Source organism: Corapipo altera, unplaced genomic scaffold (genome assembly GCF_003945725.1).
Source record: "Corapipo altera isolate COAL_440 unplaced genomic scaffold, ASM394572v1 249, whole genome shotgun sequence".
Lineage (NCBI taxonomy): Eukaryota > Metazoa > Chordata > Aves > Passeriformes > Pipridae > Corapipo > Corapipo altera.
This window is the reverse complement of record NW_020884982.1, coordinates 796,317-810,055: the sequence shown is the minus strand read 5'-3', so window position 1 is coordinate 810,055 and position 13,739 is coordinate 796,317. Positions and strand designations below refer to the sequence as shown.

The 13,739-nt window shown below is 43.8% G+C and overlaps 1 protein-coding gene across 1 annotated transcript in view; it reads right to left on the bottom strand.

Annotated features, from left to right (window-relative positions):
• The window catches only part of NTF3 (neurotrophin 3), a 56,458-nt gene extending 43,405 nt beyond the window's left edge, over window positions 1-13,053 (bottom strand). Inside the window, exon 1 of the mRNA XM_027665955.1 lies at window positions 12,896-13,053. Coding sequence (XP_027521756.1) covers window positions 12,896-12,913 — 18 coding nt within the window. The 5' untranslated portion in view covers window positions 12,914-13,053. The remainder of the gene's footprint in view (window positions 1-12,895) is intronic.
• Window positions 13,054-13,739: the final 686 nt, after the last annotated feature.

The window sequence follows — 13,739 nt, the reverse complement described above, 5'->3', positions numbered from 1 at the left end:
ATAGCTATAAATATTTAGGGATATTAATAAATCAAAATGAAAATAATCAAATGCATGGACCTTACTGAAGGAAGTTTGTGGTGCCCATATGTACTCTGCTCTTGTGAGACCCCACCTGGAATATTGCTCCATTTCTGGTGCACCCAAAATAAGAAGGACATGGAACTGTTGGAGCAAGTCCAGAGGAGGCCATGAAGTTGATAAGGGGATTGGAGCACCTCCCCTATGAAGCCAGGCTGAGAAGGTTGGGGCTGTTCAACCTGGAGGAAAGAAGGTTGTGTGGAGGCCTCACAGCACCTTCCAGTATCTGAAGAGGCCTACAAGGAGAGTGGAGAGGGACTTTTCTTCAGGAATTGTAGTGACAGGACAAGAGGCAATGACTTCAAATCAAAAGAAGGGAAGTTTAGGTTAGATATATAGAAGAAATTATTTACTGCGAGGGTAGTGAGGCCCTGGAATAGGTTGACACAAGAGAAGTTGTGGAAGACCCATCCCTGGAAGTGTTGAAGGCCAGGTTGGATGGGGCTCTGAGCAACCTGGGATAGTGGAAGGTGTCCCTGCTCATGGCAGGGGGTTGGAATGAGATGGTCTTTAAGGTCCCTTCCAATTCAAGCGATTCTGTGATAGCGAGAAGCTGATTACACCTTTCTCTTGCCAGTGCTTTGGCACAGTTCCTGTAGAGGACCAAGAAGATTTCTAACTCCAGTCATCCTAGAAGATCATGTTGTCCTGAGAGAACTGGTCACAGGCTATGGCTTATTTCATGTATCCCACCAAGCAGCCTGATTACCTGAGAGGACCCTCAGTGTGTTTGCATTGACCTGGCGGAGGAAGGGACCACTGTACATAGTGGGATGTATTAACATCAATCTGCAGAGTGTTTCTGGCAATCTGTTCCTGGAGATCTCTGCAATGTCATCGAAGCAGAAATAAGGCTTCTTCTCCTGGTGCAGTTTTGCTAATAGATTGGAGGATCTGGAGACTCTCCATAAGCAAAGGTACAGGCATCTTAATTTGTATAAAGTTACCTTCTTGAATTCTGTCACAGTTGTTTCTGGGCTACAGATACATCAATTATCTTTGGGAGATGGTACTAAGCCTTTCACACACTCACAAAATCATTTAGATTTTGAAGGACCTCCAGGATCACCAAGTCCAACCAGTGCCCGATCCCCACCTTGTCACCCAGCCCAGAGCAGAGTGCCACATCCAGTGATTTCTGAGATCTCCAGGGATGAGGACTCCACCACCTCTCTAGACAGCCCGTTCCAATATCTAATCACCCTTTCAGTGAAGAAATTCTTTGTGATGTCCAACCTAAACCTTCCCCTGGCACAGTTTGAGGCCATTTCTTCTTGTCCTGTTGCCTGGGAGAAGAGATCAACCCCACCTGGCTTACAACCTCCTTTCAGTAGAAGGTGATGAGGTCTCCCCTGAGCCTCCTTTTCTCCAGGCTAAACACCCCCAGCTCCCTCAGCTGCTTCTCAGAGGACTTGTGCTCCAGACCCTTCCCCAGCTCCATTGCCCTTCTCTGGACTCACTCCAGCCCCTCAATGTCCTTCTTGAAGTGAGAGGCCCAGGACTTGAGGTGCAGCCCCACCACTGCAACCTCTTTCTTTTGAGAAAGGGCTGTTCTCCACGAACAAGTTAGTTATTAAAATATTTCTGTTACTCTCAACAATGATACCTTTTATTTTCACTTCTTCCTCAAAGAATGCCATCACAAAAAATGATCTCTAGAAGTTAACTAAAGAAAAATTAAATGGGAACCAAACTGCTACTCTAAAAAGGTCTATTGCCAGTTGTCCTACTGCCATCCAGGACTGTGTTGTTGCTAACAACTGTACATGGGAAAGCACTCAATACTGTAGTAATGAATGGCACTCAAGTTGGATGGGGGATGGTATGAAAATTTTAAGTGGAGTGGTGGAAGCCCAGTCACTTGATGAATTTAAAATTAGATATGACAGAGCTTTGAAGAATATGCTATCTGGCTGGTTGGGATCTTAGAACCACAGACCATATTAGGAGATATTAGACTGTGCTAGGAGATAGATTTTGTTGGGTTTAATTCCCCAGTCCTGAGGAATTTCACTTTACCTTCCAAGCCCAGCAGCTTTCAGACTCTCTTGTGGGGGAACAATATTGTGCTCTTGGTAGTTCCAGGTTAACAGGCTTCCCTGGTGTTATCCTTGCAGCTCCAAGTACCAGTTCCCCGGTTTCTGGATGGCTGGTGTCTCTAACAGCCAACAGATGGGTCAACAAGGACACTGGGTTTTGAGCAAGGGGGAAGCCTGCCAGCTTTTTAAACTTTGGTGTCCATGGGGACTTAGTTGAGATTTAGTAGAACAAACAGGGGAATGTTTTGTTTCGGAGGAACTGACAAATTCCAGCAAAAAAAGAAAACAACAAAGAAAAGGATTTATTGCAATTTTTCTGAACAAATATACCAGTGATCTAATATAGGCATATTTCCCCCCTCTCTGATTTTTATGATTCAGCATACAAAAAGATTTTGGATGTGCATTCATTGTTTGGGAAAAAAACCAACAAATATGTAAATTCAAGGTTACAGACTCATTAATTTTAGTAGGATTCCCTGGGTGCAGCTGAGGGCAGAATTTGGCCTGCAGTCAGGTGGGTTTCCGTGTTTGCTCAGCTGGGGACCCCTGATTCTGTGTCAATCAGAAATAAATGCATCGGGTTCAGTGGACGTGCTGGTGTCAAACCAGAAACCGAGCCAGTTAAAGCACAATCTGAGCTGGAGATGCAGAGAAAGATTGAGGTAAACAAATGAACTCACCAATGAACAACTAAACCGACAAAATTTGCTTAATGGTGGTTCAAAGGACTGATAACACTAAAAATTCATCAGTTCTTATTTCAGATAAATGAGGCAAATGAGAGCAACTTATGACAGAAATGTAAAATTAACAGGAAGATTTCTTAGTAGAGGAAAGATAGAAAAAAAAAAAAGAGAAAAATCACTGGACTTTAAAAACATATCTGTTTCCCCAAAACGCAAACTCTTCCAAGGGAGACCACTCCCTATCCTAGCAGATGTGAAAAGCAGCTTTAGCTTCTCAGGGCAAGATTTAACTCCATGAAGCTTTTGTTTGTTTTTGTTTTGTTTCATTAAAATAACACAACAACAACAACAAAAGCTCCACCTGAGACTCATCTCATAGCAGTATTTAGATTGTTTTACTTTTCTCAGAGACTTAAACAGTTACCCTTTCAACAAAAAACTAAACATAGTTCTTGAGTGTTTCAAACATATAGAGGCAATTTGAACACAGAAATGGAACCTCTCAGCAGAAAAGAAAAAAAAAGTTTCTTCCCCTATTGCTTCATGAACAGCTTTTGCATTAATACATTGTTCTAAGTCAATATAGAGCCCATGTAGGAAGAAAGACATATTAAGTTAATATTTCCTAAAGGTGTTCCAATATGGTGAGATGTTTGCCATCTCTCTCAGAAGGAGTTTTATTCCATAAAAGTCATAGAATCATAAAATGGTTTGAGTTGGAGGGGACCTTAAAGATCATCCAGTTCCAACACCCTGCCACGGGCAGGGACACCTTCCACTATCCCTGGTTGCTCAGAGCCCCATCCAACCTGGCCTTGGACACTTGCAGGGATGGGGCAGCCACAGCTTCTCTGGGCAACCTGTGCCAGGGCCTCACCACCCTCAAGGGGAAGAATTCTTTCCTAATATTCAATCTAAACCTGCTCTCTGTCAGTTTGAAGCCGTTCCTCCTTGTCCTGTTGCTCCAGAGATGTTATAATACCACTCATTGCTCATCAGATGAAAATGTCTTCCCCCTTTTTTTTCATAGAATCATAGCATATCCTGAGTTGAAAGGGACCCACAAGGATTATCAAGTCCAACTCCTGGGCCTGCACAGGGCACCCCAACAATCCCACCATATGCCTGAAATCATTGTCCAAACGCTCCTTGAGCTCTGTCAGGTTTGGGACCGTGACCACTACCCTGGGGAGCCTGTTCAGTGCCCCACCACTCTCTGGGGGAAGAAACTTTTCCTAGTGTCCTACCTAAACCTCTCCTGACACCACTTCAAGCCATTCTCTCAAGCCCTGTCCCTGGTCACCAGAGAGCAGAGCTCAGTGCCTGCCCCTCTGCTTCCCCTCCCGAGGAAGTTGTAACTGCAGTGAGGTCTCCCCTCAGTCTCCTCTTCTCCAGCTGAACACACCAAGAGACCTCAGTCAATCCTCATATGGTTTCACCTCTTATTTTAAAAAAGAAATTTATTTTGTTCAAAATCTTGAAGGATCGCACTTCTTCCAGCCTAAGTCATTCGGGTTTTTTTATGTTACTAAAGAAATTGGTGCTTGAGAGAGAACTGAAATTAGAGGGCAACTATGTGAGACCTCTGGTGGTCAGGAAGGACCAGTTGGGACCACTGTGAGGGAGTCTGGCCTGAGCATAGATGCTGCTTATGTGAGTGACAGAGCTGAGGTGGATGTGAAATACATCAGAACACCATTGTGATGACAAGATCACAGAATCATAGACTGGAATGGATTGGAAGGCACAGCAAAGATCATATCATTCCAACCTCACTGCCATGGACAGGGACACCTTCCATTAGACCAGGCTGCTCAGAGCCCCATCCAACCTGGCCTTGGACACTTCCCTGAGATGAAAGCAGGCACAATTTCTAGAAAAATTCCAAGAGTTGGTCAATGCAACAAAGAACAAAGAGAAAAATGGGCAGAGAATAAGAGATTCAGAGGAGAAGAACCTAAGATAATAGATCTAGGGAAAATCAATTCAGAGCACCTGTATTAAATTTCAGGGAGGAAGTTGGAAAGGCATAATATTGAAAATTAGCTAACTGTGATTTAAACAATGAATTAGTGCTATATTTATTAGACAGATGTTCTTTTACAGTAGAAGGAAGACAGGGAAAAGAGAAATAGAGAGTGCAAAAGTCAGTGTAATTACAGAAGGGAGACAAAGAAATGAAAGAGTTCTCCTATTTTTGATACATCACCTTTATTCCTGAATACTCTAGTGCCAAAAAGTTGTGAATGAAATTGAGGGAAGTCATAAAACCGAAAAAAGTATAATTAAAAAATAGATGAAAAAGTTTAAAGAAAAAAACCCAACATATTAACTCCGTGAGATAAAGAATGGAATTAAACAAAGGACAGCTTAAGTCAATTATTTGAGGAATATATTTAGTAAACAGTGACAAGGAAGGAACGTTGCTCAAGATGTTGGGGGATCCAAGTGGAATAACATGCAAATGTGTATAAACAGCAAAGAAAACCTACCCTTTCAGGAGGATTTTTTTATGTTGTGGAATTATCTGCATCATTCATTTGGAAAGTCAGTCATGTAAAACAAGACTGTGCAAATTATTTAAGAAATGAGTGGAGGAATTTTTTTTACTTATCACAGGAGCTGAAAACATTGAAGTGAATAAATATTTTATAGCTTTTGGATATACAAATCCAGGAAAGACCCCCTACCATGTGAAATGACATATCTTTCTTAATGGCTGTAGGTTTGTTATGTAATCCAGTGCAAGGTAAAGTTTCTCTGTTTCTAAGGTGGAGTTTATTTTCACTGCTACCTTGCAGTTTGGTTTTGTGCATACCACGTGCTAGGACTGTGTAGGAAAGTGCAGGGAATGCTACAGAAAGGACACACAGAGACATGTTTGCACATTCTTCCAGAGCATTTCTTAAATATTTCTGCTGTAGCCATTGCATCTAAGGAACGGGTTTTTTTATTTTTTACCTCAACTGACTATTTATTATTTATTTTATTCCCCTAAGACATCACTCTTATCATTATCATTTAGCATTTCTGAAACCAATCTCATCACAGATCTCACCATTTAGTGGTACTATGAGTTTATCTCACATACAGCACACTGGGGAAACTGGTGAAATACCTCCCTCAGATATACAAGGTCTGTATGTGATTTGGCTTGAAGCAGAAACAAAACATTGCCCAAATCCCATCTCTCAAGGAGATAGAGTCTGATTTTGTGGCAAGTGTGTCCACCTCCTGGTTGAGGCAGAAGCCACAGGAGAGGATGCTATCTTAGAACTTGTCTAACCACAGAGCTATTCAGAAGCAGCTGTTGGGTTTAAATTTCATACTCACAACCTGAATTCACTTCAGAGCATAGACAAGCCTTTAAAAGTTCACATAGAGCACAAAGTACTTCTTCCTTCTCTAACTCTACAGTTCACTGCCAGTTACCTCTGACTATATCGATTTAGACTTCTGGCAAATGTGGGTGAATTTTTGTAGGGCATTGCCTAGAAATACATATTTTTGAATTAACTAGATTAACACTTTCTCACATGCTAACTCAGCTAATGTAAGATAAAACATGGAAGATCTATAGCAGGGGCAAACTCAAAATAAAGGAATTTATTGCTGGAAGGAGTGAAAGAGCAACTGAGAAGAAGCCCATTTATTGCAGTGGTTCCATTATGGGTAACATGCACAGTGGAAGCCCAGGAAATGTTGGAGGAGTGCTGCAAATCTTTCCTTGTAGGATGCAATTCCCCAACAGTGTTTCCATCACCTCTGGCGTGGGTTTGATATAGATAACACAGAAGGACCTTGTTCTACAGAATCTGTATATTTACATGGTTAGGAAGTGGTGACTCCTTCTGAAGTACCAGCAGACTGGCAACAAGCCATGTACACTGGTTTCCCAGCACTGCCTGATGGAGACATGGAATACTCTGTTATCCTTTCCATGTGCATTGAAATGCAACCAGTGCATTACTTCTCTGAGCCACAGGTAACCCCCAACAAACTTTGTTTCAACATGTTCAGACGCACAATCTTCCCCAACACACCAGCATCCTCATTCACACACATCTTCATCACACATTCCCTCAGATGGAAATTTTGAACACCAGTTTAGAAGCCAAATTGGGAAAGACACTTTTGCCTGTGCGTGAAAAGGTGAAGAGAAGAGAGAGGCAGAGAAAGATAAGAGAGGGAGGAGTGTATGGTCCTGCTCTGACCTTTCAAATGCTTGCTGCCCTGAAGGAGAGGGCCACCTTGCTTAGTTTACTTGGACAATGTGAAGAAAGGAGACTTAACTGAAGTGGATGCTTGAGTGTGGTATTTCTTTTAAGGGAAGTATAATCTTCCTTGAGGCTTTCTGTGGGGGAGTCCCTTTCCCCTGTGGGCATGATACGATCAGGAACGTAGCTGTGTGTATTCCCTCTAGCACTCATTGCACAACCTTGAAACCACTCCACATCCACCCTTATGGCTTCTCTCCTCACACGAACGTCCCATCTGTCCCCTCGGAAAGTGCCTTATCCCCACATCCCCCAACGACAGATGCACGAACACTCTCCCACACAGGAACAGCTGCCATCCACCTCTGTCATCCCTGCCCACGCCACTCTGCTTTCCACTGTCCACTCCCAGTCACCACCAGGGGACACACACACATGGCCCTGCACCAGCAAACATCTGCAGGGACACCCAGATGTCCCAGCCCTTGCAAACAGATTTCTCTGGCTGTGTCGTGGCTGTGAAGGAGTCCAGGCAGGCACAAACACCCCACACACAGATCAGTTGCTCTCGCTTTGATCCCCTTCCTGCAACAATCCAGAAGGAATTGTAGCCATCAGTCCCTTTCCCTCTTCTCAGCCAGCTGGCAGGTTGATGCCATGGTTTGGTTTTTATTTTCCCAGAGGCCAGGCCATCACCCTGGGTCACACTGGTGGCAGTGGGCTGAGCAGGCTGTGGTCTGTGGTTCATCCAAGTTGAATCCCAGTGTCTGGGACTGCATCTCCCCCTCATGGACAAATGCTCCACTGTTCTTCCACCTTCAGCCTGCCATGATGGGAAGTTCACTCCCACCAGAGGAGAAAGGTGCTTTTTGCAGACAACAACCAGCTGCAAGCACTGCCAGGAAAACTATCCAGCTGGAGAGCTTGAGCTGGACTCCACAGTGGGAAACAAGTGAAAAAAAACTAGGACAATGGGTTCCCCACACAACCCATGGCTACACAAACACTAATTGTCTATTATTTTACAGCCTGCTTATCTTTTTCAGCAGGAATGGATCCTTGGAATAAACAGGAAAGGGACCCATGAACCATGATCCATGTGACTGATGGTATGCAAGGTCTGGGCTCAGAGGCTTCAACTTTTAAGCTTAGAGGTTCTTTGTGATCGGTCTGACTTCTTCCAGTGCAAGTCTCCCAGGATTACTCACAATCTTGTGACCAGCTATGGTGGAAATGAGCACTTTCCTACCCAGTGTAGGGCAGTACTTAAGAAGACACTGAAGCCTTAGGCAAGCTGGACAATTTGAAGATGTTCGTAGAACACTTTTGAAGAACAGATGCATTTGTTTTGAAGGGAAAGAAGTTCTTAGTGTTTCTCTCTCACACCCAAGATGTATCCTATGTTTTCAACCTTCAACAAACTGCACTGCTTCAAGCCATGGATAAAGCTAGTCCTGTTTCCTTTGACTGACATCTGTAGTCCTTATGTGCACTTCAACCCAATGGTTGTTCATCCAAGAACCTTTTTAACTACCTAGTAGCCCTGTTAACTTGTCCCAGAGAAATCCTCCTGCCTTTTTGTGCCAGCAGCACTGAAGTTTTAACTCACAAAAATAAGCTATATTAATATGCTTCAAAATGAAGCTGGTTTAAATGTTGTAGTTAGACATACTAGGATTTTCTCAGGATTATTCAGCAGTTTTTCACAAAAAAAAACCTGCAAAAAAAAAAATCTCTGAAGGAGCGTCTGCTTACTGTGCAAGTCAAGCAGAAGGTAAGTACCTCTAGCACACGTTCGGTGCTACCCACGCACCAAACCATTTTCTCTGTTAGTCATCTTTCCCTACCCTCCTTCTAAATGCAAACATTGCTTTCTTAGCACTCACGAAACTCACCTCTGTGCTGTGCCTTACATAACTGATTTCGACACGGAGCGTTGTGCCACAAGCGCAGTGGACACGTGATCCTCCAGTCAGCCTCTGAAAGCCATCTTACCCCCCAGCATGGCTTCCTGGGTGGGTGTTTGCAGCTTCAAGGCCCTTGCAGCACTCCAGGACACTTACACACCCCTAAAGGGTTTCAGCTTCTTCCTGCGTTGTTCTCATCTCGTGCTCGCCTCTGCAACTCCACCAGTCGCACAAGCACAACACTCACTGGGCATAAGTGTCCCCGACCCTCACACAGAACCAGCATCCCATATATCCATGCACTTATTGTCAATGACTGTATGGATTTACCTGTGCCTCTTGCTTTCTCTCCCCTTGCACTGAACTCCCAGTCTGCTCTCATTCTGCATGTGCGTAGGGCCCCTTGCACACTCAGCCTGCCTTAAACTAAGAGGCAGATAACTACAGATGGCTTAAACCATCATAAACTTTTTCTCACTCCTCATCACTCTTCCCTCCCCCATAAGCGGTTTTCCTTCTCCCAGGCCCCACACCCAGGTCTGCAATCCTCACCTGTGCTTCCCTCATTTATTCAGAGCATGCTGTGGGCACAGATCTCTCTTATCAGGCACAACTTTTCACTCCTTTCACCTTTCTTTCCACAGCCCTCGCGAGCAGGCACGGGCTGACAGGTACCTTCCTCCCTTACACACCATTGTGTGTCGACCTACGCTGAGCTTCTCACCCCTTGTAACATGAACTGTCATTCCCATTCACTTCCACTTCATGCTCTACATCTCCCAACTCCACTCTCCTCCTCACAAACTTCACACTTTACTTCTGACCTTAGAACAGCCATGTGGCTTATACAGCCCTCCAGGTAGTTTTCCCTCCCATTCCTTCTCCTCCCACTCCTTGATATCTTTAGTCATTTCTCTCCACGAGCACATTTGTTCCATTCCCTCCTGTTGTTTCGCTTAACCAGTACCTACCACAGAGATATAAACACATTTGCTACGTCTGTTGTAACAGAAAACTGCTCTTTTATTTTTTTGTGTGTGTATGTGTTCTGCTCCTCCCACAGTCTTCAGTCTTCACATTATTCCTTACTCACCATTTTTGGCCTCAAATGATTTCCCTGTAACATATTGCCAGTTCTTTCCCTGTTTTACTCCACCTGCCCAGTCAGGAGGCATCCTCTGTTCTGCTGACCAAACCACTACTGCACCATGGCATTATTTCCTCTCTTTGCCTACTAAGCAATACAATCCTAAATTTCCTCTCACCCTCTACTCTTTTGCCCTGTGCCTCCTCTAAACCAGGCATCTTTACAGAAAACCCAGCTCTTCATTTCTTCCTCATTCATGCCTCCTACACTCCTTACTTTTTCCCCATTCTCATTCTTCTCAACACCTGCAACGTCTTTATATTCTTGTTCACCCTGCCCTTATGATTTCCACTCTCTTGAATTCTTCACAGCACCTTCCCATGGTTTTTTCTTCAGTTCCGTCTCTCCCTTGTATTCAGTCAGCACACTCCAGCAGGTTTCCAACCTCATCTGAAATTTCTCTAATCAGCTACCCCTTCTCATACTTATGGGACCCTATATCCCTTTCCCCTCATATCACCCTATCTCCATCCAGCTCATTTTTTCCTCTGCATTCCTGTTCTCAGCACATGTTTCCACCACCATGCAAGCCTCCCCTTTCATAGCACCTTCCTTGTAAATACATCCTCGTATCTATTTCTTGACAGAATCAAAGGTGTCTCCTTTTGACGCCCCCCACGAGCATCATGTAGCCGATTATTTTCCACACCTCTCTCCAAATAGCCAATAGTTCACATTTTAATTCCTCCTCCAAACATCCTTTGTGCCCTGCGCTTTCACCTTTCTCCCTCCACTCCCACTCCATACCCAACCTCCCCCTTGCAGACCCTGGCACCCTTGTTTGTCCCTTTCATATCCTCATCCAGCCTCCAGTCTGTACCTTTTGCCATCTCTCTCAAGTGTTACTTCCCCTTCTGAGCTTCTACACTTTTTTCCACCCACAAAGATCCTCTTTTTTCAGTTGACTTGCAGCAGTTTCCTTTTTGAGTTGACCAACTTTGCACAGTTCACCTGCCCTTATCACCCTGATGCACAACAATAATACAGAGCACCTTATTCCTGATATATAATACTTTATATGTAAAATTTCATTTTTCTTTCCCTGAGAAAAAAAAAAAGAAAAAACCAAACAACCCACAACAGAACAAACCAAACAAAACCTCCGAAACCTACGTGTTTTGCGTGCCTCAACATACAGCACCCTTCTCCACAAAGCACTCTCCTCCTGGCTCTGCTGGTCCATCCTCTTCTCCCCGTGTTTTGGGTCCACCACCTGCAATCATGCCTAGTTTTCCTCCCCCCACCACACTCACACACAGAGCTCCTGGTACTGACACGTGAATCTAAGACCAGTCTTTTTACTACTAGCAGCTGGAACCATGCTGAACTCCCTTCCATTCTCTGCTGCTTTTGTCTGCTTTGACACAAAGCAAGGCTTTTTTTGCCCTTTTTTTTTTTTTTTTTTAATTATTATTAGATTTTCCTTTTTCTTACATCCCATTTTTAGATGTTTCTTGCACCACTCCTCCACTTACAGGCTTGCACAGATCAGGTATTTCTGTGCCTGAGAATGTCTCTCCTATTTGTCTGGATATTTTCCTGAAGGCACAATGTAAAGGCAAAACTTTAAATACCATTTCCACTCCTCATGCAACAAATCACACAAGCCTGAGAGCAAAGAGTGCTTTCTGAAAGGTTGTAGCTCATAACAATTGCCTGGACCATATAACACACATCCCTGTCTATTTAAAAAGGGGGGAGGGGAGAGAAGCAACCCCCCTCACACTCACAGAGTCATCTCTAAATAACTGGTTTTGCAATATAGGAACCAGAGAATGTGCACATAGCAGCCTTATTCAATCCAAAATATCCATCTCTCCAGATACTGCATATTTATAGTTCAGAGATAGGACCAACACAGAGCTTTCCCGTTTATTTTAATGAAGGATTAAGAACTGATCAGAAAACTATCTGAACCATTCAAGGACTTTTTCCCCTCTTGGCTAAGAGCAGTTTGGTGTCTCCATGAGGACTCGCCAGTAACTGACGCTCTAAGCTGCATTTCAGCTGTTTAGATGAGAAACAGCTTTCTATTTTGCTCTCTATATGTGCGTCTACGTTGATTAGTTGTGTGCTGCATTCCTAGAAGGAACTTAGCAAACGCTGGAACCTGCAGCGTAGGAATAGTTTCCCTGCCATCCTAGCACAGACTGAGTGTTTCTTTTCCACCTAGACACAGATGTGCAGGGAGTCTTTTGATCTCCAGTTCCTCGCAGAGAATTTAGTGTTTGGGTTTGAGGAGAATGAGGATTGATTCAGAGGTCATGAATAGGGTTTCCAGTGTCTGGCACTCACACACACAAAAAAAAGAGAACTCCAGTGAAGCTGGTTACCTGAGACAGACGAGGTCTAGAAATTGGGAATTTTGACTTTGCTTGTCAGGGGCTCTAACTTTGCCGGAGGGCGAGCGTGCTACGTACTGAGGCTGGTTCTTGCAAACCCACGGTCAAGACTTTCAACGCCTTTTGTTATATCTGAACTTGCTCATTTCCCTCTTAAAAACAAGAGTCTCCTTTGCTTTTGCCTCTTAATTCAGACTCCTTTAGCACCTTGTATTTCTCCTCTGCTGTTTTCTTGCCAGGGACCCGAACAACAGTGTGAGGAGCCGCAGGAGAGGGGAACCTCAGGACTAAACTGTAGGGCAAGTAGGGGTGGGGGAAGGAGGAGGCACAATGGGAAAGGCAACATGTGGGACAGATCTACTGCTTACAAGACCCCCACCTCCTCCCCATTATACTTCTTTAAAAAAACCCTCTCCCCCCCTCCCCTCCCCGCCCTCTTAGGACCCTATTAGAAAACGTCAAATTTCCCTTACCGTGGTAGGAGTAACCATGGCATCCGTGTGAATGTTTCCAGAAAAGTCGACATGAAGAGAAAGGTGGATGTAAATACGTTCATTCAAAGTCCCAAAGTTGGTCTGCTTGGGTTGTGCAGAGTTGCTCTATGGGAGAGGAGCCTTAAACTCTGAGTCCCGTGAACATAATCTGCTCGATTATAACAAACCAGCTCAGCCAGATGGCTCTGTGCTCCGTGGATTAACCCCTTTATTGCCACACTCTGCTTTCTCTACCTACCTCGCCTGGCTGGGGAAATTCAGAGAATAGGGCATTTTTTTGAAAATGATAAAACTGTCGTAAAGGTCATTTTTCCCCTAAAAAAAACATCTTGTATCTATTTTCTTCTCCTTTTTTTTTTTTAATCTGATTGACGTTCTTATTCCTCTTCCTGGCAAAATCTTTTCATATTATTAAGAACAGTATTAGCACCAGGGAACATTTTAGAGAATTCTTTTGTTAAATCATAACCATCTCTTCCAGGCTGCAATTCTCAGAAGATGAGTATTTTATTGCAGGAATGTCTCTGTGTTTGCACTCTAATGGTCCATGCACTCCCCCCGCCCCCACCCCCCTCTCCCCCACGCTCTCTCTGTCTCCCACATGCACACTGACACACATGCACACATTTTGCTCAAATTGCCAGCATGTGTTACTATTCTTACCCATATTCAGAAGTCATTATAGGACATGTAAAACAGGTGAAATAGAGACACGGAACTAGAATGCCATAAGCTTTCTCGCTCTGGTTCCTCTTTTTATTTTCTTTTTTTTTTTCTTTTTATCATTTGTGAATCTTAGACAAATTTATTTCTTTGCTCAGCA